Source organism: Protopterus annectens, chromosome 5.part1 (genome assembly GCF_019279795.1).
Source record: "Protopterus annectens isolate FY-2018-M chromosome 5.part1, PAN1.0, whole genome shotgun sequence".
NCBI classification, from domain to species: Eukaryota; Metazoa; Chordata; order Ceratodontiformes; family Protopteridae; genus Protopterus; species Protopterus annectens.
The window spans coordinates 449,757,999-449,783,241 of record NC_056736.1 but is presented as its reverse complement, the minus strand read 5'-3'; the positions used below and the strand labels follow the sequence as shown (position 1 = coordinate 449,783,241).

At 42.2% G+C, this 25,243-nt stretch overlaps 1 protein-coding gene across 1 annotated transcript in view; it reads right to left on the bottom strand.

Moving 5' to 3' along the window:
• POU2F1 (POU class 2 homeobox 1) overlaps positions 1 to 25,243 on the bottom strand; it is a 1,264,626-nt gene that overhangs the window by 908,856 nt on the left and 330,527 nt on the right. Inside the window, exon 7 of the mRNA XM_044073100.1 lies at positions 18,798 to 18,892. Within this exon, the coding sequence (XP_043929035.1) occupies positions 18,798 to 18,892 (95 nt within the window). The remainder of the gene's footprint in view (positions 1 to 18,797; positions 18,893 to 25,243) is intronic.

Sequence of the window (25,243 nt, the reverse complement as noted above, 5' to 3'; positions counted from 1 at the left end):
TTAAACCCTGCGCAAATTGCACAGGCAGTGTCCAGATGGGCCTCACCTAAACAAACAATGCACAGTGTGTGGCCATCAGCCAGGGAAAGCTTGTGGCCATACACTGTGCACTTCCTAAAGACAGATTTTGGAAAATCTGCCATGTCTAAGGAGGGCCCACACACTAGCACTAACTGAGAAGGCGAACACAGGGAAACAACACTAATAACTTTTAAATCTAACTTTTTTTTTGTATCAATGGTTAACAAGGGTGCAGGGGAGGTAAGGGTAAGAATTTTAGCGGAAACTAGCTATACAAAAATCAAAACACTCACCAAAATAACCACTAAACACCTGGAGCTCGAGACCATGCTGCTGGGGTGGAAAGCGGCAAACGAGATCTGAGGGAAGAAGGAGATGGAGAGGCATTATAGGTAAAGGGAGGAGCTTGGAGCTCAGATCAGAAGCTGGTGATGCGGCCGTCTCGGATCCAATCCGGATCCGAATACCCACAGGTTGAAGATCAAATGAAGTACACTACTTCAGATTAGAAAATTCACCCCGGGGATCACTCCAGTGGCTCCACTCGAGAGAGGCACTGGGAACTAAGGTCGGGTGGCACGACGCCAGGGTAATCCTATGGGCTAAGCTTGTAAAGGCTCCAGGGCCATTAGCTTAGCACACACCTATGAACTTAAGTAGAACAATGTCTATAGTAGAACACTCAATCTCATGTATATTATCTTACATAGTCCATTAATGGGATGGCTTTATGCAGCATAGAATTCAAAAATCTCTCCTTGGCATTCGCTTCTTTTAGGTGTATAGACCAGTTCCACGATATCACAGCCTTCAACCATTTCACCAGTGGGTATGGTATATAAAAAAATAATAAGAACACACATAAATACCAACCCTTTCTGGTAAAGAAGTCCCAGTAAAGAAAACCAAAAAATTAATCTAGCAAGACAGAGGGACTCCAAAACAGCCAGTTTCAATTAAAAAAAACTTTGACACCACAAGCGCTTTCACAGACTAAGCTGCTTCTTCAGGTAATGTCTATCAAACTAAAAAACTCAGCTTAAATACCCATATGCTACTTCCCTTGTTTTTTTTCCAAGTTCGGTGTTATCAGGAAACTTGAAAGAAGAAGTAAAGGTAACAGGTTGTGAAGCGACACCATTCTGCATTTGGGCACCATCAAAAACAGGTTTGAGAAAGATTGATCCACAGCTGGTCTTCAAGCATTTTCTTTCTCTGGCACCAGGAACATCCTTGAACAAAACCTTTTCCCAACCTAGGAAGGAGACACTGGTTCCATCACTCCCTGGTACAGCATGAGATGAAGAATTGGTGGAAAGAGTCTGATCTGGGGGAAGTGAAATGATCCCCTGGAAAGGAGGAATTTCCTTCCATTGTCATTTGTAACCTTGATGAATGACCTCCAAAACCTATTTGTCTGAATCTATCTGTTGCCAAACAGATGAATGGAGATTCAGACTTGCTGGCAGGAAAAAAGGGGCCAAGGTGGGAGGGGGGGGGTTCACAAGGTCTCTTGAATAGTCAAACTTGGACTATCCTTAGTTTTGGGAGGTTTGAGACTTCTTTTTTGGAATCCCCTATTGCTTCTTAAGAATCCGATTATCTGTATTTTGTTGAGACTAATTTTTTTTAAAAACAATACTGAACGAGAAGATAGGAAATCCCTGGGAAAATTTGAAAAGGGGTTGCTAAAAAATCTTAATGGAACAGCTTGCACATTCATCATATTTTTTGATCACCTCAGCAGCAGAGGGCCCAAACAGTAAATTTCTATCCAAGGGTGAATTTAAAATCTCATTTTTATCATCTGGGAGGTTGAGAATGCAGCCATGCAAACCTCCTCAAAACTGTACCAACAGCCACAGCTCTGGAAGTAGTAGCAGATACATAACACACTGTAAACAATGAGCAGTTACCTGTCCAAAGGAAGAAAATAAGTTATTTAAAGTGGATTTTTCCCTCACAAGAAGAAAAGTACAGTTTTGTACCTACCATAAATGTAGATGTTCGAGGATCTCCATTGCTGCAGTCCTTACATATGGGTAGTCCGCTGTCCACAATCGGCCCGAATACCAAAGGGCTAGAACAGGCGTCGGTCATCGGCGCCCGAGACTGACGTCAGTACGTGCCAGTACAAATGCGCATGACCGACGCCATATACTCAGTCTTTCTTGCCTCAGACGCCAGAATGCAAAAAACACCACCCAAAACCCAACCTAAAAAGGGGGAAGGAGGGAGGGAAAATTGGACTGCAGCAATGGAGATCCTCGAACATCTACATTTATGGTAGGTACAAAACTGTACTATGTTCTTCGTCTCCCATTGCTGCAGTCCTTACATATGGGTAGAATCCCAGAGCAACGGAAAAAAGGGAGGCTGGCCAACTAAATAGCATTAGGAGCTGCTAACATGCCCTGTAAGATTGCAGTGGCAAACCCAGCCCTAGACCTAGAATAAAGAGGTAAATGATAATGCTTTGTAAAGGTATGTACAGAACTCCAAGTAGCTGCTTCTAGAATGTCTTTAGTAGCTACCCCTTTCAAAAAAGCAGTAGAGGTGGCCGTAGCCCTAGTAGAATGAGGCCTGATCCCAACTGGAACATCCTTTCCATGATGAGAGCAACAAAAAGCAATACAATGGCCAATCCACTTGGAAGTAGTTTGTTTCGAGACAGCTTTCCCTTGTGAAGTCAAAGCAAAAGAAACAAATTGTTGAGATCTTTTGAACTCTCTGGTTCTGCTCAAATAATACCTTAACTGCCTATGTACATCCAAAGAATGCAAAACTTTTTCCCCTTTATTTTGGGGGTTAGCATAAAAAGTAGGCAAATGTATAGATTGGTTCAATGCCACATTAGAAATCACTTTAGGCATAAAAGTAGGATTAGTACGTAAGGAAACTCTGTCATTGTGAAAAATCAGAAAAGGTTCCACTGCCATGAGGGCCTGTAATTCAGATACCCGTCTAGCAGAAGTAACAGCCAACAAAAAAGCAGTCTTCCAAGACAACAACTTCAATTCAACTGTAGCTGCAGGTTCAAAAGGAGGCAGAGTCAGCTTTTCCAAAACAAAATTAAGATCCCAGGCAGGAGTAGGAGCTCTTCGTGGGGGTCTTATATTCTTTGCCCCTCTAAGAAACTGTTTAACCAATGGATGTGAAAACAAAGGAGAGTCACAATCATAGTGAGCAGAAATAGCTGCAGCATGCACTTTTACAGAAGAGAAGGACAAACCCTTGTCCAATAATACAGTCAAATATTGCAATGTACAACTCAAATTAGGCAATTTGACATCAAAGCCTTTAGCTGAACTCCAAAGAAAAAATCTCTTCCATTTATCAGCATAAACCTTTCGAGTACTAGGTTGCCTGGCTTCCAAAATAACATCCAAAACTTGTTGAGGGAGCTGAAGGCCCTCCCTTCTTTAAAACAGAATGCGCCAGGCTGTCAGGTGTAGGGATTGCACCCTGACATTGAGAAAATGATTGTTTTCCTGAGACAATAAGTGAGGAATCTGTGGTAATGGCCAAGGTGTCCCATGAATTAAGCTCCTCAACAGAGGGTACCAATGCTGACGAGGCCAATCCAGTGCTATAAGGATCATGCCAGGTTTGTCCCTCCTGACTTTCAACAGTATCTTTGGAAGAAGAGGCAAGGGAGGAAAAGCATACACGTGAAGGTTGCTCCAACTGAAGGATAGTGCATCTATTTTCCAGGCTGTTGGATGAAACAGCCTTGTGCAAAACAGTGGCAGTTGGAAATTCAGAGGAGAAGCGAACAGATCTATGTCTGGAGTTCCCCAAGCCATGGTCAACTGAAGAAATACCTGAGGGTCCAACTTCCATTCGTGAGGATCCACAATCTGTCTGCTCAGAACATCTGCTAAAGAATTTTGTGCTCCTGGCAGAAACTGTGCTCGAAGAGTGATGTGCAGATTTAAAGCAGTTTCCCATAACAGCATTGCTTGTCTGCAAAGAGGGTAAGAATGAGTTCCCCCCTGCTTGTTGATGTACCACATGACAGTTGTGTTGTCTGTTCGAATCAACACCAGTCCTGGTTGAAGTAGGCCCTTGAATGCTTCCAAAGCAAATTGAACTGCCAGCAGCTCTTTCATGTTGATATGCAAGTGAAGTAGCTCTGGGGGCCAAAGGTCTTGAATCCATTTTCCTGTAAAATGAGCTCCCCAGGCTGACTCCAAGGCATCTGTCGTTAATATCTGACTTGCCTCTGGTTGGGTCACAGAGAGTCCCTTGTTTAGGTGACATTCCTGAGCCCACCACACAAATTCTTTCTGAATGCAAGGCAGAATCCGAATGACAGTGTCCAAATCGTGGCTGTGTTGAGTCCAAACGCTTTTGAGATACCATTGCAGCTTCCTCATATGCAGTTTGGCATTGGGAAGTACTAGAATGCAAGATGCCATGAACCCCAAGGCTTGAAGGACTGTCCTTGCAGTCAGCCTGGACATTACTGATAACTGTTGGAAGTATAGGTGAAGATTTCTTTGTTTGTCCGGGGTAAGAAATGCCATCTGAGCAGCTGTGTTCAGTCTTACACCCAGAAAACACATCTCTTGTGAGGGTACTAGACTGGACTTTATTTCGTTCACAGAATACCCTAGGCAACTTAAAACTGTCATTACATACTGCAAATGTTGAAGAAGTTCGTGCTTGCCTTGAGCCAGAATCAAACAGTCGTCCAGATAAGGATAAATTTGAATACCTTTTAGTCTGAGAAATGCTATTACTGGAGCCAGGACTTTTGTGAATACCCTGGGTGCAGTAGACAAGCCAAAGGGCAATGCAGAGAACTGACAATGCAAATTCCCATTCCGAAATCTCAGGAATTTCCTGCAACTGGGCCTAATAGGAATGTGAAGATAGGCTTCTTTGAGATCCAGAGTCACCATCCAGTGATCCTTGCCCAACATAGGTAACAGCTGTTGCAGTGTTAACATCTTGAATTTTGGAATTTCCAGAAAGGTGTTTAGAATGGACAAATCCAGAATTGGTCTCCAAGTATTTCCTTTCTTTGGCACTAAGAAAAGACGGGAATAAAACCCTGTGCCCCTTTCTGCAGAAGGTACTTCCTGTATTGCTCCCAACTGAAGCAGAGAAGAAATTTGTGCCCGTGCTTCCAGCCTTTGCTGACGAGGCACATCCGGCATACCTTTGAAAGGAGGGAATGTGTGAAAATAAAATTTGTAGCCTCGATTTATTATGTCCAATACCCATTTGTCTTGGGTAACCAAATGCCAATTCCTTTTGAAAAGTCCCAGTTTTCCTCCTAGAGGAGCTGCCAGCAAGGCAGAGTCCGGCAGCTGAAGACACAGGTCATTGGGTCTGTTTCCGAAAGGACTGACCCCTGCCCTCCCCAGCAGAAAAGGTAGAAGAACTCAAAGTCCTAGAAGTAACAGGGCCCTGAGAGGAAGCCCTACCTCTACCTCGCCTCGACCTGCCCCTAGATTGATAATCCGAAGAGGGAAAGACCATCCCTTAGCAGGCCAATTTCTACTGAACTTAGGGGCTGAACCTGTAAAAGTCCTTAACCGTCTGCATAGACTTAGCTTTTTCCTCCATTTTTTCAAAACTGACTCTACTGGAGGGCCAAAAGAACATCAGATTGCAGAGGAGCATCCATAATTCGAGCCTTAACATGCTCTGACAAGGTCTGATCTTTAAGCCAGGCATGCCTGCGAACAACTGAACTAGTAGCAGCCACCCTGGAAGAAGCCTGTAAAGCATCAAAACCACACTGCAAAGAATGCTTACCAACTTGGTCTGAAGCATACACTAAATCCTGAAGCTCCTTACATTCAATACCTTCAGCTAAAGCATCTACTTTACATTTTAATTGGCCCAGCAAATAATTTTGATACCTGAGCATATGAAACTGACAATTTAAAGCTCTCATAGCCAAAGTAGAAGAGGTATACAGTTTTTTACCCCACCTATCCAGGGCCCTAGCATCCTTGTCCAGAGGAACTGGATTCTTAACCACAGAAGCCCTAACACCTTTGGGGCCTTGAGTAATAGTTTCTGGATCAGCCCTAGGACTCTTATATAAGTACTTGTGAGCTTCCGGAACCCTGTAAGTATCTATCTGGTTTAACCGGGGCAGGAGGCAGAGAATCTGGGTTAAGGGCAGCCTCAGAAAATACATCCTGAACAACATCCAGTACAGGAGGAATAGCCAAGGGCCTATGTTGAGGCAAAAACAAGAATTCTCTTAGCCTTTTACGAGAATCAGAATAATCCTGGCCTTCCCATTTGAAATGTTCCCTCATGGAATGCAAAGTCTCAGAGAAAGAAAAATCTTCTGGAGGGGACGCAGAGGGAGTAGTATCCTCAGCCTCCGAATCAGAATAGGGAGGGAAATCCTGAAGTTCTTCCACAGAAGAATCTGACTCATTGGAAGACTGAACCAAACCCTCCAACTCTGTCTGTACCCTGGGCCTCTTCTCAGGGGGGGGGCATAGAACCCCTAATTAAAGTTATCAAATCTTCAGCCATCTTAAACATGTGCTTCCTAGGAGCTGAACCCTGGGGACTAGCACCAACAGGGGCAGACTTAGACTTAGAATGGCCTTTGCTTAGAGAAGGGGGAGGCCTAACTACCCTATGAGGGGAGGGAACCACCGACATCTGAGAAGCACCCCCAGCCTGGCCTAACACAGGAGAAGCCACTTCCTGTAGTAACAAAGGCTCCCCTTGAGACTCAGGTAAACTTTCAGAAGGAGCCGCTGAAGTATTTGGTGGTTCTACAGAACCGGCGTCCGGAGTGGACGACTCATCCTGTTTGGATCGCAAAGCCTTCTCTTTGCGTTTCTTAGAAGAACCAGGCGTCGGAGAATCCGACGGCATGTTGTAATTACGTTTACCAAACACAAGCTTAGCACAGTCCAACCGACGTTTAATAGTACGCTTGTTAAAAGTAGCACAAAAGCGACACCCAACCACGTCGTGCTCAGGCCCTAAACAAGGAATACAGAGTGAATGGTAATCCCTATGAGGAATCTGTTTCCCACAAGAAATACAGTTATTAACTTTTTCTGACATCCGTCAATACTGAGGCAAGAAAAGACAAAAGTGTCTAGCGGGTATTTAGCCCAACTTGGTCTCCGGTCTGAAACTCAAAAACCGACAATTCCAGAACGCCAAACGGCACTTGCAAAAGGCTGCTTCTGCTTAGGACCACGCGGCAAGAAAGACTGAGTATATGGCGTCGGTCATGCGCATTTGTACTGGCACGTACTGATGTCAGTCTCGGGCGCCGATGACCGACGCCGGTTCTAGCCCTTTGGTATTCGGGCCGATTGTGGACAGCGGACTACCCATATGCAAGGACTGCAGCAATGGGAGACGAAGAACATCTGCCGAGAAAACATTTCTTATACTTTTCACAATTTATCAGAACAGATATAGGAGCCTGACAATTCAAAATTCTGAACATCACAGCTGCAGAAGCACAGTTTTTCCCATACCATTCAGAAGCTTCCCCAGACTCATCAGAAACAGTAGGATTGGAACTGACTAGTTGCTTAGCAGTAGTGGGATAAACTAGAGCTACAGCTGCTAGGTAATGTTTGGGAATAGTCTATAACAATTAATACACACATCCTCTAAAGAAGATAGAATATGGGGAACAAGTGTAGGATCCTTCTGCAACTCATTTTTTGAAGGACTGAGGCACATTCTAGCAATAGGGTCAGAGAGAATCCCCAAAGGCAGAATCAGAGCTCTCTTCTGAGTCTGAATCAGCAATCTGAGGGGAAAAAATCCAGTATCTGTCCCTGCATCTTTCTGTTCAGATTCAGAATCTTGAGTCTGTTTAGGAAAAGAGTTATCCATCTTTCTTTTACCAGAAACTGCTTTACAATAAGGATCAATAGCCTGAATTAAACCTGGAGCCAGATCCAATACATTATTCCTGTCCAAAGAGGTTTGTGGAGGAGTAGCTACATGCTTAGCTTTCCGTTTCTTTTTGAACTGACAAATTGGGCCAGTTGTGTTACTAATGGCAGCAGCAGCTTAGCTCTGACACAAGGAAACCTTCCTTGTTCCCAAAAGTGGCTTCCCTTGCCCAAGAGGACCTCCAACAACTGCAAAGGACCTGGCTAATCCCCAGTTCATACTGGCTTTATGTGCAACACCAGAGGGATCTGGGGTAAAAGATGAGTGGTCAGAGGTGCAACAAATGGCCACAGCAGAGACACCCAACTGCAGCTACGGGAAATTACTACCTGCTGTAGTGGCAAAGTCTGTTTTTAAATTTTCTCTCTCTGTGGCTGGAAGGAGGAGGACCAACCATGGCACCAGTAGTCTACTCCATGTTCAAGCCAAAAATGGTGCCTCTTTGCCAGGGAAGATGAGGCGAAAAGTCCAGTAAAAACAGGACCAGTCTGCAAGAGTTACTTTTTTGACAGAAAAACACAATATTTAAGTTATGTTCTTACCGTTAACTAGGCATCTGTGTTGTTTGTTTTCATTCTTCAACATATGGGTTGAGCTCCGACTCAGCCACTTATTCCAGAATTAGGATTCAGCTCTCGAGTTCCTCCCTCTATCCATAATGCACTATTACATCTCCAAAGCCACAGATGGCAATTGCTGCCCTGTCCCTATTGAAAAACAGAGGCATGAGTTTGATAGAAAGACAGGGCTCAAACCTGGAACTGTAGGTTCCAATACAATCCAATAGGTCTCTTCAGGCACTTGGATGGAGGATGGATGTCAGGGAAGTTGAAGAATGAAAATGGACAACACAGATGCCTAGTTATGGCAAGAACATAACTTTTAAACCTGATGTCCTTTTCATTATTCCTCAATGTATGGGACAGATTCCCCAGCTACACTGATTTTAGGTGGCCCGCATGGAAGGATATTCCAAAGTACCACCGAACCAAAGACTGTTGTTTCTAGAAATAAAATTCAATTTGTAATGAACAACAAAAGCATGAGCATTGGACCATGTAGCTGCATCACAATAGATGTTCTTGACTAGAAAGCAGATGATGTGGCCATGGATTTGGCTGAATGAGCCTTGGGAGGTTTACATAATATCAGTCCTTTCTAAGAATAAATCCAGGAAATACAATCTGTTATCCATTTTGCTAGAATAACTTTGGATACTGGATAACCTTAGTCATTTTGGAGAAAAGGAAACAAAGGGTTGTCTGCTTTTCTGGATTGGCTTGTCCTATGAAGGTAGAAACATAAGTGACTGTGCACATCAAGAAGATGCATGTATTCTCTTATTGGAAAATTTTGGAAAGAAAATTGGTAAATGGATGACTTGGGTTAGTTATTCTCAGGAAGCGTTATTCAGTAAGAAAAGATTATCCTTATGAAAAATTATGTAAGGAGATTTTGAAGAGAGACTGGAGTTCAGATATTCGCTTTGCAGATGTAATGACTAAAAAGAAAACAGTTTTCCATGATAGACACATCAGATCAGATTTAGCTGAAGGTTCAAAAGGTCTCTGCATTAGGCCTTGTACAACTGTCAGATTCCAAGGTGGTGAGGGATCTTTTATTGCAGGCCTTAGAAGAAACATTCCTTTCATGAAGACTTTACATAGTTTGGACAAAGCCAAAGAAATAAGTCTGTTCCCAGTGTGAAAATTAGCAATCCCTGCTAGTTTAATTGCATAGAAACAACCTGTTCTCAAAAGTGTTGTCAATAACTGGAGAATCTTGAGAGACCGGGACATAAAAAGATCAATGTCTTTATTCAAAGCCCAAAGGGAGAATCTTCTCCATTTGCTTCTGTATACTTTCTTGGTAGATTCTTTTGAGAAGCCTAAACAATACCACAAACAGGGGAAGAAAGCCTGGGCTATTACTGGAAATGGAGAAACCATGTGGTTAGTCTTAGGGCTCAAATGTTGGGATGTTGGATCCCTGATGGGTGTGAAAGGGTATCCAGAGTTGGCTCCAGTATCCATGCAGGAGGAGGAACCATACTTGCAGAGACCAGAAAGGGACAATGAGGATTACTGAGCTCTTCAGCCTGCTTGCTTTCTGTAAAAATTTTGGAATCAGGGGAAGAGGAGGGTAAGCATAAAGGAGACCCAAGGGACAATCGTGAATTACAGCATCTCTCTGTGACCACCCCTGAGGTGGGATCGAAGCGAAGTACCTGCTGCACTTGTCTTTAGGGGAGTAGCAAATAAGTCACAGCAAGGTCAACATCAATGCCAGAAAATCACTCTGCCACAGACAGAGATCACTCGTGGGACATTAAAATGGATTTGCTTAGTTTGTCTGCTAGTATGTTGATTTTCCCAGGAATGTACATTGCAATTAGAAAGTGGTCTGAGGAGATCACCCATTCCCATACTCTCATGGCCTTTCTGCAAATGGATTAAGATGGAGTTCCTGCTTGCTTGCTGATGTACCAGACTACAGACATGCTGTCAGTTTGAACTGCAATAGTCCCCAGTGGAAGATCATCGTGAAATGCCTGCAACACTAATAGCACTGCTTTCATCTCTTTGGGGGGGGGGGGTGACTATGTTCCCTGGACCGCTCTTCTCAAGAAACCCCCCCATCCAATTGAGAATCATCTGTGGTCACTCTGGCCAAAAGGGCTGGCAAAACAAAGTGCCGGCCTAGATGTAAATCCTCTGACTGTATTCACCACTGGATGTGTTTGAAAACTGGTGAGAGTCTGACTGGAAAGGATAAGGGTTGGTACAGAATGGACCATTATACAGATAAAGTCCACTGTAGACCCCAAATAAAAAATGTGCTAAAGGGAGTAGTACAATGGCAGCTGCCATGGAACCTAATGCCTGCTGTAGTACTCGCACCTTGCTAGAGGAGCTGAATAAGCAAGAGGAAAATGGACCTGACTCCTTATAGTGGAAATACGATGAGGGGGTAAAGAAGAAATCTGATTTGAGGAGTCTAAAAACACCAATGAACTCCAGGCTCTGGACTGGGATTAGTTTTAATTTGGCATGATTTATAGTTATTCCCAAAGATTTGCAAATCTGGAACAAACAGTCATTGGCATGTAGAAGTAGATACTTGGAGGGGACGGTAAGGAGCCAGTCACTGTATATGGAAACACCTGGTATCCATTTAGTCTCAAATGAGCTGCTGCTATTGCCATGCATTTGGTAAACACCCTGGGAGCTGTGGAGAGTCCAAAGGGTAGGGTTCTAAACTGGTAATGACTGGCTCTCACTCAGCCAGAGGCGAAGATGTCTTGGATCGCCTGTCTATTTTGATGAGATAGTATGCATCCTTAAGATCTACAGAGCATATCCAATTGTCCTTGTGTAGAAACAGTAGAATGGACTGGGCTGTGACAATTCGGAACTTTGCTTTCTTTACATACTGATTTAAGTTGCTTAGATCCAAAATGGGTCTGTGGCACCTGTCTTCTTTGGCACTAAAAAAGCATGAATAAGTTTGGAATCCTACCTGGTCTGGCAGGCCCCTTTGGATGACTCGTCTAGCAGCTTTTAGATTTCATGTGTTGCTGGCTTTCTTCTGACTGGGTGGAACATTTGGCAGTTTCTTCCTTTTGTGAAATGGAAGAAGGGAAAATGGTATGTAATAACCCCTGGATATTATGCTTGGGACCCATGTATCTTGTACTATACTTGCCCAGGTGTCTATCTGGGTGCAAAGACAATTGACCTCTGACTGTCTCCAGAGTTGGATAGTTGGGCAGCGCTTCAAGAATGCTGAAAGGGCCCATCTGAGAAACACAAGTGGTTCTGGTTGGTCTCGACTGAAGTCTCTTAGCAGGTGAACAAAGATGTTTATCATGAGGAATATTTTTGAGATTCAGGAAAACATCACTACCGTCTCATTTCGACTTCTCTAGTAACTGTTTTGCACTTTGAACTGCACATTCTGCCAAAACATTTGACTGTGGACACAGGGCTACTCGTGAGACATGAGTAAAGTCCCACTCAACGGCAAATCTTTTGACCTGTTGGCTTGTAAACTGCATTTGCTTGTCTGAGATGACTGTGCGGACTACCATGAACAGCAAAATGACGCTTCATCTTAGTGATGACAGTATTGGATGCTAGATTAGGAAGCAAGTCAATCTCGAACCAATTTAAATAAGAGTCTCAAAAGACAGAAAGCCAAACAGGGCAGCTAAAATCTCTACTGAAGTTGCAGAATGCTTATTCAAGCCAAAGAATCAATCCAGGAGTAGTCCAAGCTGCCCTGTTTTGCACTTGGACTACTCCTGGTTCGATTTTTTTGGCTTGAATAAGCATTCTGCAACTTCAATGGGGATTTTAACTGCCCTGTTTGGCTTTCTGTCTTTTGATCTATTTTTTTCTTTGTATTTTTCATTTTTCCAGTTGAATAAGATTCTAACACCAAATAATGTTGACTATTCCACTCAAAAGTATCAGTGGCTACTGTCGACTAAGGTAGTTCAGGAATCTGGTTTAGCTGAAGTGGTTCCTTCTGTTAATGTGACTTAGTATTATTACACACAAGATGAAAGTGCTCTCATATCTTGTGACATAAAAGGCCAAAATACTAATTTGCATGCCCTTTTGGTAGAGTCGGCACCAGGGTGACCATGATGCAAGACAGTAATGTAATCTTGTTGCAAGGAGTTCAGAACAATTACGTTTGGACCTTTCATAATGACACCTTTGTCAGGCAAAATCTAATCTCTGTACGGAAAATACGGTTGCACTTTTTCAGGTAATTGCTTTGATGGTCATCCTTGACTGAAAGTAGTTGAGCCTTTGCAAAACTGGACCTGTGGCTATATGATCTCAGCTCATCAAGACGTGTGGAAGAAAAATTTCTCACTTCCAAGACTTCAAAATCAAGGTTCTCATTCTCATGCTATTTTAGTGGTGTTTCTGGGTGATCTGGATAATGTATCAGCAAGATAAAGCAGTTTGCCTTTCTTGTAGACAAGAGTGAAATTATACTTTTGCAATTCAGCATCATTCGTTGCAATCTGGCTGGGGCTGTATGCATAGGCTTTCTGAAGATATTGACTAGAGGTTGGTGGTCTGTTTCGATCTGGATAGGTCTACCATAAACAATCATGGAATTTTGAACATGCAAACGATTGCCAAAAGCTCTTTCTCGATATGAGCATACTGCATTTCAGTTTGAGTAAGAGTTCTCAATGCACAGACAACAGGTTGACCCTCTTGTAGAATGGCTGCACCTAAACCAAATCTCAAAGCATCACATGAAAGAGTGACTGGCTTGTGAACATCTTAGTATCTGCGAGTTGGTGGACTGGCAGTTCTGTTTCAGGACATTAAATGCTCTTTGGTGTTGCTCTACTGAACACCAGGCTACATCTTTACATGTCAGCGCTGGAAGCAGTGCTGAAAGTTGGCTCACGTCTGGAATGAACTTGCCTAGATAGTTAACCATGTCAAGAAAACTCTGCAGGGCTTGAACATTGTCTGCAGTGGACATCTCGAAAATGGCTGTTTGCTTAGAAGGGTCTGGTCATAGGGCCTGAGCTGGTAAATGAACGACCAACATAAGTAACCTCTTGCAGCCTGAATTTGCATTTCCGTGGATTGAACTTGAGATTCACTTGACGTGCTCTTTCCAGAACTTTTGAGGTTTCTGTCATGCTCAATTTTCACAATTGCCTCCAACTAGTAGGTCATCTACTATAATAGCACAGGGATACCTAGAAAAATGTTGATCCATTGCACGTTGAAGGACTTCACTTGCAGAATTTATCCCAAATGGCATTTTCAAAGCACCTTCCAAATGGAGTACTGAAAGTAGTGAGCAATGAACATTTCTTATCAAGCTGAATTTGCAAACAACAACTCTTTGCATCCAAGACGGAAAAACGGTGACATTTGGCATCAGAGCTGCAACTTCTTTGACTCTACACACTGGATGATAAGGTCTTTTTAGTACTTTGTTCAAATCTCATGGATCAATACATATTCTCATGTCATCTGAGCTTTTCTTATGAGCTACCACCATGGAAGATACCCATTCAGTAAGAGTATATGAACCAACTGGACAAATCACACCTTGTCGCACCATTTTATCCAACTTCGCTTTGACCCTGTCCCGCATGGCTACTGAAACTTTTTGAGCTGGCCTGATAACTAGACTGACATCTGGGTCTAACTTCATGGAGTACACAAACTGGAAGCTTCCCTAGTTTGTCTTCAAAAAGATCAGCATGGGTAGAAAAAATACACTGGGCAAAATTAGAGTAGTGGTCTTGTAAGATAACATGATGAACCTTCCTTATTAAATGAAAGCAGTCCCATTTTCAAACTGTCTCTGAGCCCTAATGATGACTAGACGTGCCTCTTGACCATGTAAAAATAAGTCCTAGCTTCTACCAGCACAGTAATCACGAAAGCACTACCGAGCCTTCAGTTTGAATTTCTTCACCACCATAAGCAACAAGCTTCACACACTTTGCCAAATCATTCATCATGATGCACTCTAGCAAATGTTTCTGCTGACACTACATTGCACTTGGAACCTGTGTCAACTTTGAGCTCTATGGGTTTTCCATTTATCCAAACAGAACAAAATACTTCATTCTTTGACCTTAAATCTACTGCATTGACTGTTTCATGAAGCACTGACACCATCAACAAAGAGTAGGGTTGCAGCTCTCTAATTGATCAACTCGTTTCTTAAAATGTTCTCTTTTAATAAAATAATGTGGGCCTTTTGACTTACAAAATGTCTTGGAATGATTCCACGTATTGCATTTGTGGCATTGCTGAGCAAATGCTAAACATTTTTCCCTTTAAGATTCATGACTTCCACCACAATTATGACAGTTTCCAATGAAACTGGGTCCACCCTCACCCTTATGCCTTTTGCTGAGTTATTCTTATGCCTTACTGAGACTGTGCGAACTCTGAAATTTGCTGGAAAGCTCTGGGGTTTACGTGCTGCAGGGGCTACAGCTGCTGCCATGTGCTTGGGCCTGTTTCTCTTAACCAAGTGCTGCACACTATCAATATGAGCTTAGTCAGTGTGCCTTCTAGAGCTATGCTCATTTGTAAGCATATTTGTGTGCTTTTCTGTGAGCTTGATATCTGACAAATATCAACAGCCTTATTCAAAGTTAAATCACTGTCACAAATCAAAATAGTTCTCACAGCATCATCTTTAATACCACACAGGTTTGGATTTTATCAACTCATCCCTTAAAATCACCAAATCTGCACGTTTTAGCTCTTTTTCAAATCAGTTGTACATACTGCAGAAGTTTCACCAGGCTTTTGATCCCTTGTATAAAACAAGTGCCGTTCCATTGTAACATTTGTCTGGGGGTTGCACATTTCTCTAAATTTACGTTTTAAGCACTCAGGGTCCTCCCTTGACTCAGACAAAACAATATGATAGTTTTCCCCCTCTCCTGCAAAGTCAGCAGGTGCATACACAAATGAATGTTCCCTTTCAATGGCTTTTGACCCAGCTAAATTAAGTAGAATAAATGCCTTTGCTCAATCTTTATTATAAAATGTAGCCTGTATGAAAATGTACTCACCGGGTTTTCGAAATCTGTCTGCCATGCCCACAAAGTATGCACAAACACATTGAAAATATGGCCCTTGTAATTATGTATGAACAAATTGTTCTGTGAGCTTGTAATATTCAAATGCACATTAAACACTTCGATATACTGCATTTTGTGAAATATGCTCTGAAATGGCTGTATCTTGCGAAATAACTTTACTGTAAATAACGAACAAGCATGAGAACACTTCATACAGTCTGATAACTCTGATATTCTTTAATAGGGAAAATACATGCTTAGCAAAAAAATGTTTCTCTTATTTTATTAATTTTATGCAATTTTGACTATTTCAAACATTTTCGCATTCAAATATTTTTATCAATATCAGACATATCTGTTTATTCGAACATTTAGAGCATTCTGTATGCCTCATTTCATATTTTGAGAATAAGACATTTGAGCAAATTTTAACATATGAAATTCGTTTGACTAGTTTTGCAAATTATACTTACAGTAGGGATGATTCACTACTCTATATTCCTCTAACACCAACTGGGTGTCACTCTGACTTGAACTAAAGATCTCGCTTCTATTCTGGTCCCATGTCCTTTCTAGACATGCCTCTTCTGACACCATGTTGCTTGTCCCTCTCTAACACAGATGACAAACAGGCGAGGTATTTCATTTAGATGCTTTAATGCATAAAAACACAAGGATGGACAGCAGCATCATAAAATATAAATTAACTGATTAACAGACAGACCTTACATATATACTTGCTTACATCTCAAACAGCTTACTACAAAATGGCAGTCAGGCTCACACGTGCTCAGTATTTACACACTTCTGCAAGCACTTGGATAGCTTCGCAAAGGAATATACACACAGTGATCTACAGAACTGGTCTATAGAAAAGCTCGTTCTTTGAAACTAGAACTATTATAGAGTAGAAGCTTTCCTCTTTTTGGTCTAAATGCACTGGTAGTACAACTCATAAGGTAAAGAATGCATTTATGAACCTAAGGAAAAACTGGCTTGGAGGGTAGGGAGGAATTCCCCAGAAAGGAGGCATGTGTATCCAGTGCAACTATAATCCTCTTGAACAAGTATTAGTACAAAACAGTCTGAAATTATCTGCTGTCAAAGGGAAAGATTGAGAACCAGTCTACCAGACAGATGTAGGGATATGAGAGGGGAGGATGCTGGCATGGTCAATTCTGAATGGATCCCAATTTTTTTTTCTTTTAAATTGTTCCTGATTTGACAGAAGATGGCAGGGATTAATTTTTTTAAACACAGCAGAGGGTTTTGTTAGATTTATAATGCAGGGCTTGAAAAATCTTACACTCTCAATTTCTCTCGGTCATCAAACTGTGAGAATCAAAGTAGCAGAAGGGCCAAAAAAACTTCCTTGTCTAAAGTGGAGTACATACAGAGGCATATTTTTTTCATATCAGTAACAGAAGCTGTGGCCCTATAGACAGTATCTACACAAGCATACAAGCTACTCAAAGCATGTTTAGACACCTGAGACAGGTTAGAAACTATAGGTTTCAAACAGGATTTGCCTTCTGAAGAACAGTGTGGTAGAACAATCCCACAAAGTTGTCAACACCTGAACAAATAAACTGGGAAGACATTCTCTTATGAAATCTAATATGTTACGTTTTTGTCCACAGGGGAAGGGTTGGTATTAAGTATTCCGTCTTTTTTGGGGAGTGGAGGTTGAGGGTCAGGGTTATTGCAAACAGCATTTAGCACATCTTCCAAGGCTAGCATGATAGCATAAATGGGTGTAACCTGAAGTGAATTCACTTGCAGCATATATTATCTCTTCAGTTTAAGGGGGACATCCACATTCTCACAAAAATACATCGCTCATCCTGGAACTAGTCATAAAAAAGGAAAGCTCCTCTAAAAAGAGATGGAAAGGACATGCCTTCCTCTAAATCAGAGTCCTGAGCTTGAGAACCAGGCACAAAAGCCTTGTATCTCTCCATATCAGAATCTTCTGACACTTCCCTCATTACTATACTGACCCAGTTAGTCTTATGCTATGGATTTCTGCTTTTCAGGACAGAAAACCTGTAAGAAACTCCTGGCTAACCTAAGAAAACCAACCTTATGAACAGACAAAATGTCTTTGGATGAATATCTAACTTTTTGTTTCTTTTTCCTAGGAGTCTCCAACAGATTTCAACAGAGATGGCACATCATCCCAGGGTGCTGTTTTTAATCAATTGAAAAACAGCATAAATTGCTTGGGATAACAATGTCACTTTTCCCCAAATTATTTCTACATTACGCCTTTAAAAAATAATGTAATGGGGACAGCAAAGATTCTGTGCATTAAGAATCACAAAATACAGAACTAATACCTGCAAATTCCTGTGAAACCTATGCTGTCAACACTCCGACTATCTGAATGCATCAAAATACATACTGTACAGTTAAACATGCAAGTGTGCTACCAAAACAGATGAAGTGGAAAATACTGTACATGAGAGATGCAGACTATACTCTCAACCTGGTTTTTCCTTTAACAAGTTTTAATGATGTGATAACATGCATGCAAAGCAAAGATGACTATTTTCAGAGACTTGGGGAATCACTACAGATAATGAATAAAGTACAACAATATTAATAATGTAGCAAGGCGTAATTAGAACAAATAAGGACACAATCATATATTTACTCAAGAAGCAGAACTTTACAAGATTTGACAGCATGCAATAATCAAGTGAAATTATAAACAAAACAGCATTAGAGCTCAAAAAGTATTAGAAACAGATATCTGAACCTAAATAAAGATGCCATATGTTAAAAATGTAGTTGGCATTAGAGACCAGTATAGTTAAAAAAAAAAAAAAAAAAAAAGTTATCCAAGAAGGTTAAGAAAAAAGTAAAGAATTTAAGTTGTCCATTACATATTAAATACAAATTACCTACATAATACAAAAATTACAGCCCAATCCTAATGTATGTAAAAATGCATTCCCAATTTTATTTTTGTCTTCTCTTCTTTATATACTGCAGCTCTAAAAAGGGTTTTCCCTCATTTTCCCATTGTAAAGTAATTTAAACAATACACTAGAATAAACAGCAATTCATAACATACTATCAGTATTAATTCAGAAATAAGAAGTAGATGCAAGTTATAAGAAAAACTGAAATGAAGTTCTGCTTATTAATTTTAAGAAAAAAAAAAACTATCTCCAGACAATTAAGCATAAGCTGTTGGAGACAAAATGTGAGCATTTGATAAAAATAAGATTTCACTGGGCAGTCAAGTCTTTGTGAAACCAACCTGTGTGGTGAGGGTAATACTTGGCTGAGAATGCAGGAGGCTAGCATGGCTTTGCTGAGGTAGTTGCGTTATAAGGTTCTGCGCTTGAAGAAGACCTAAAATGAAACACAGATCAAGAGGAGGAAAACATTTAAAGAGGGGTCTGGTACTAAATGAACAATAAATATCACATAACTCAGATAATGTAAATTTTATGATAATTTTTGAAGTCCATGTAAACTTATCACCTGCAAGTAAGCCATAACCACCCCTCATACAAGAAGAAAGTCAGGACTTTAGTTGCACTTTTGTCTATGTCTGCAGAACTTTTAAGATTTTCTTTATTTAAAATTGTTGCATCTCTAACACACCCACATTACTCAAATGATATGATTCGTACTTTAAACGACTGAAAGGTGCAGCTATGGGGACAGCTTGTAGCCCTATGTTTGCTAACATGGTAAGGTGGAGATGGGGAAACTAGATTTATTCTTTCTTGTGACTACTCTAAATGTTGGAACACATACTTTGGATTTTTAAATGATGGCAGGTGTAGTTTTTGGGTGGACACTAAGGAGAAGTTTTTGAATATATGAACAACACTGCTGGGTTTTTTTGAATTTCACCTATACTTTTTCTATTTAGCAGATGAATTACCTTGATGTCACTATTTATAAAAGTGTAATGGTTTTCAGTCCAACATTTTTCGGAAACCTACCTTCTCAAATTCTTACCCTCACTTCCATAGTTGCCATTCTAGGAAACGAACACAACTTGGTAAGGGGACAAACAACATCTAGGATGATCTCTGACGATAGAGTTAGGCATGCTCTGTATGATGTTTACACAGAGAAAATGTCCTGACGATTTAATAAATACACATTGGATGTCATTTTGGGTAGAGTTTCCAGATTTGCGCCTATACTTGGTATCCGTTTACTTTCTGTAGCAAATACTCTTTCTCTGGTGACTACATCTTCTATCAACAGATACAACACCTCGATGATGTTAAAATATACTATTACTACTTTTTCCATTAAAATTATTCACAGAAACTGGAGTATTTTAGGTCAGGACATGGAGTTGTTGAAATGTACTGGTGCGTGGCAGTCTTGTTTTTAAAAGAGGTTTTAACTTGAAGGACAATTCTGAGCAGATCACTGATAACAGAATGGTTAGTTCAGAGAAACCGGACACTTGGAGATGTGGTTTTTGTAACTACTGCAGTTATGTGCTGGATAGTAACACTTTTCCTATAACATACTGGGGGAGTAGACTAGTGACAAAGTACAGTTTTGTACCTACCATAAATGTAGATGTCCGATAGGCATGCATCTGCAGTCCTTACAAATGGGTTGCCCTGTCGTCAGGCAGCCCTTCGGTCAGCCGGATTCCAAAGTCTGGGTCTGGCCTCGGCTGATGTCGCACTTCACCCGACGTCATAGCTGCAGTTATTCGGGTATAAAGGTATCAGCCGACGCCATCTTCCTCAGTGTTTCTTGCCCCAGATGCCAGGTGCCCTCTAGGAAGGCAAATTTGGATAATTGCAAAAGTTTCCAAATGAGAGAGCAAAATAAAAATAAACATGTATATACATACATACAAACAAATACACCATAATAGATTCCCCCAGCTAGCTAAAAGAGGGGTAAATACCCTAGGAGTACCTCAGTGGGGAAGGAGGGAGGGTAATCCTGACTGCAGATGCATGCCTATCGGACATCTACATTTATGGTAGGTACAAAACTGTACTATGTCCTTCAAGGATGCATCTGCAGTCCTTACAAATGGGTAGAATACCATAGCCAAACTGGGGGAGGAGTAGTAATAAGATTATGGTGTAGTTAAGATCCCTTGCAAAACAGCAGTGGCAAAACCTGCTCGGGATCTGGTGTATAAGGGTAAATTGTAATGCTTGGCAAATGTATGCACGGAGCTCCAAGTAGCAGCCTCTAAAATGTCTTTGGTAGCCACTCCTCGTAAAAAGGCTGTGGTAGTGGCTGTAGCCCTTGTAGAGTGAGGTCTGATGTCTTCTGGAGTTTTCTTTCCATGGTAAGAGTAACAAAATCTAATGCAATTTCCTATCCACTTTGAGATTGTCCGTTTCGAAATTGCTTTTCCTTCCATTCCTGCTGCATATGCTACCAGTAGTTGGTCAGTTTTTCTATTATTCTTGGTCCTGTCCAGGTAGTAGCGTAATTGTCTATGTACATCCAAGGTATGCAACAGTCTTTCTCCCCTGTTCTGTGGGTTGGGGAAGAATGTAGGCAGGTGGATAGCTTGGTTCAAAGATACCCTGGAGACCACCTTTGGCATAAAAGTAGGATTAGTTCTCATGGACACTATCTTGATGGAAAATCAGGAAGGGCTGTACTGCCATTAATGCCTGTAGTTCAGAAACCCTTCGTGCTGAAGTGATTGCAAGCAGGAAAGCAGTTTTCCATGATAAGTACTGTAATTCTGCTGTTGCTGCTGGCTCGAAAGGAGGTAGTGTCAACTTTTCTAGCACAAAGTTCAAGTCCCATGCTGGCAATGGTGGCTTTCTTGGTGGTTTTACATTTTTAATTCCTCTCAGAAACTGCCTGAGCAGAGGATGTGAGAAGACTGGAGGATCCAAGTTGTATTCTGCTGAAATAGCTGATGCATGAATCTTAATGGAAGAATAGAACAGGCCATTGTGGAAGAGCTCTGCCAAGTATTCCAGGATGTTAGCTATGTTTACCAGTGACACTTTCTCCTTTTGCAGTACTCCAAATAAAATATCTTTTCCATTTTGCTGAATAATTTTTTCTTGTTGAGGGTCTGCGAGCCTCCAAGATAATGTCTTTAACCCGTTGAGATAATTCTGGGTTATTTGTTCTTAAGCAATGTTCCAGGCAGACAGCTGCAGTGTTTTTAGGTTTGGATGCAGGGTTTTGAAGTTGTTCTGTGTTAGCAGCAAGGGAACTAGGGGCAGAGGCCATATTTGTTCCAGAGACATACTCCTCAGTAATGGGTACCAATGTTGCCTTGGCCAGTCTGGAGCTATCAGGATGATCCTTGGACGGTCTTCTTTGATCTTCAGTAGCACCTTGTGCATCAAAGGAAGAGGTGGGAATGCATATGCTGTCAGGTTTTTCCAACTGAAAGAGAGGGAGTCCACTTTCCAAGCAAGTGGGTGGTACGTCCTCGTGCAGAATTTCTTCAGTTGTTGATTGTGTGGGGATGCAAATAAGTCTATTTCTGGCAGTCCCCATTTTCCTGTAATGGTTTTGAAGATGTCCGGATGCAGCATCCATTCGTGGGCATCCGTGGTAGTTCTGCTTAGGATGTCTGCTAGAATATTTTATTTTCCTGGCACAAAAATTGCTTGTAACTGAATGTTGAAGCTCAGGGCCACGTTCCATAGGTCCATTGCCATCCGGCATAGAGAGTATGAATGTGTGCCTCCCTGCTTGTTGATGTACCACATGACTGTGGTGTTGTCCGTTCTTATCAACAGTTGACCCTGTTGAAGGAATGGTCTGAATGTCTGGATTGCCAGTTTTACTGCCAGCATTTCCTTTTGATTTATGTGTAGGTGCAGCTGGTCTTGAGTCCATAAGCCTTGTATGCACTTGTCCAGCATGTGCGCCCCCCAGCCGAGGTCTGAGGCGTCCGTTGTGATGGCCTGGCTTGGTTGAGTGCTGTGGAAGGGCAGCCCTTTGTTTGATTGACAGGCCTGAGCCCACTATTGGAATTCTTGCTTCAGGCATGGAATTATTGGAATTTGGGTTTCTAGGCTGTGCTTGTGCTGAGACCATAAATTCCTCAGGTACCACTGTAGTTTTCTCATGTGTAGTCTGGCATGTGGAATCAATATTATGCAGGATGCCATGTAACCCAGGGCTTGCAGGACTTTTCTTGCTGTTAGCTGGTTCTGCTTTGTTAATGCCATGAAGTAGAGAGGGAGATGCTCCTGTTTTTCTACTGTTAGGAATGCCATCTGCTTTGATGTGTCCAGCTCTGCACCCAAAAAGGTTATCCTTTGGGATGGTATCAGCCTTGACTTTTTTATATTGACTGTGTATCCCAGGGCTTGCAGTAGATGAATGACCCTTTCCAAGTCTTTTGTTAATTTGTTTTTGTTGTCCGCTTGTAACAGGCAGTCGTCCAGGTAAGGGTAAATTTGAATTCCCTGAAGCCTGCAATGAGCAATTACTGATGCCAGGCATTTCGTGAATACTCTGGGCAGTAGATAAGCCAAAGGGCAATGCTGAGAATTGATAATGCTCTGATCCTGCAAGAAATCTGAGGTATCTTCTGCAATTTGGTCGTATGGGGACGTGCAGGTATGCCTCCTTGAGATCTAGAGTTACCAGCCAAGACTCCTTGCCCAGCATGGGAAGAAGTTGCTGTAGGGTCAGCATTTTGAATTTTGGTACAATGAGGTATGTGTTTAAAGCGGACAGGTCGAGAATAGGTCTCCATTGGTTTTCTTTTCTTGGTACCAGGAAGAGTCTGGAGTAAAATCCTTGTCCTTGTTCCATAGATGGTACCCTTTCTACAGCTCTCATCCTTAGTAATTGAGTTATTTGTTGTAGAGCTTCTGTCTTCTGATTTGGAGGTAGGTTTGGCATTCCTCTCTTCCTTGGTAGAGTATGGAAGTGAAACCTGTAACCTTGGTCTATTGTCTGTAAAATCCATTTGTCTCCTGTGATGTAATGCCAGTTTACTGAAAATAAGGCTAGCTTCCCGCCTAAGGGTGCTTCTAGTTGTTCCCTGGTAGGCGGTGCCAGAGCCAAGTCACTGTGATTGTCCTGTGGAAGTGGTGGTGGCTGGATCTGTGGCTGTACCTCGCTGGTTGTTAGCCTGCCACTGACGTCCCCTGTAGGCACCTCTGGATTGACCCCTGCCTCTTGAGCGCCTATTCCTGCCTCTCTGAGCTCTGGAGGTGTCTGGAAAGGACCAATTCTTGGAAGGCCAGTTCCTGCTAAACCTTGGAGGCTGGACCTGTAAGAAATCCTTGACTGTATGGACAGATTTTGCTTTCTCTTCCACCTTCTTGAGCACCTGTTGTGCAGGGGAGCCAAACAAATTGAGCTTATCCATGGGAGCATCTAGTAGCTTTGATTTGACATGGTCTGGTAAGGACTGCTCTTTTAACCATGCATGTCTTCTGATCACTGTACCAGTCATGGCTGATCTAAAGGAAGCCTCCAGTGCATCATAGCCGCATTTTAAAGAATGATTACTGACCTGCTGAATGTTATGTACCATTTCCTGAACAGATTTTTTGTCTAATGGTTCATCCGAGGACAGATTTTTAGTTAACTGTTCTAACAAATTCCTGATACTGAATCATGTGGAATTAACAGTTCAAGGCTCTAGCTGAAAGAGTAGCAGAAGTGTAAACTTTTTTACCCCATCTCTCTAAGGCCCTAGATTCCCTTTCAGAGGGGAGGGGTTTTTTGGCAGAGGTAGCTGCTACAGCTTTGGGTCCCTGGGAGATAGTTTTGGGATCTGCAAGAGGAGCCTTATACAAATGATAATGTGTGTCCGGAACCCTGTAGTACCTATCTGGCTTAGCAGGGGCCGGAGGAAGAGAATCAGGAGCAGTACAAGCATCATTAAATGCATCATCCACAACAGTAAGTACTGGAGGAATGGCTAAAGGCCTATGCTGTGGCAAATGCAGAAAGGTTCTAAGCCTTTTCCTAGAGTCTGTAAAATCCTGGCCCTGCCATTGAAATTGTTCCCTCATAGCATGCAAGGTTTCCCCAAAGGAAAATTCCTCAGGCGGAGAGGCAGAAGGAATGGACTCTTCTGCATCAGATTCCTCATAAGGAGAAAAAGGGCCCTCTGGAGGGTTTGAATTATCTGATTCATCAGAGGAGTCATCTGTAGAAACTGGCTCAGGGGGCTCTGCTCTAGGCCTCTTCTCTGGAGGTGGGTGAGAGGCCCTGGCTGGGTGAGGTTGGGATCCCCGGATCAAAGAAATAAGATCCTCTGCAAGACTAAGCATTTGTGAACTAGAGCTAGGCCTGTGAGAGGGGGTCTTAGCAGGCACAGTCTTGGTAGATTTAGCTGCTTTAGCCCTGGCAAAGGCCTTAATTGACATGGATGCAGGTGGCCTAGCAGCTCCACGTGCAGGGGTAGAAATATCCAAAGGGATAGTATCAGATAAATCCTGTGAACCTGCCAGAGCGGGTGGGATTTCAGAAGCAGATTCCACCATGCTGGATGAGGCCTCGGTAGGAGGAACGCTTTCGGCCGAAGAACCGTGGACTCTGTTTCAGCCGAAACAGAGACACTCGCGGTTGGCTTAACCGCGGTTTCGGCCGAAACTGCGGACCGCGAGTGTCGGTCCTTTTCCTTGCACTTTTTAGATATTTGCGTAGTCGGAGGATCCGACGGCATAATGTAAGCAAAATCGGAGCCGAAAAACTCCTCAGCAAATTCCGACCGACATCTAAGTGTCCGCCGGTTGAAAGAAGCACAGGCTAGAC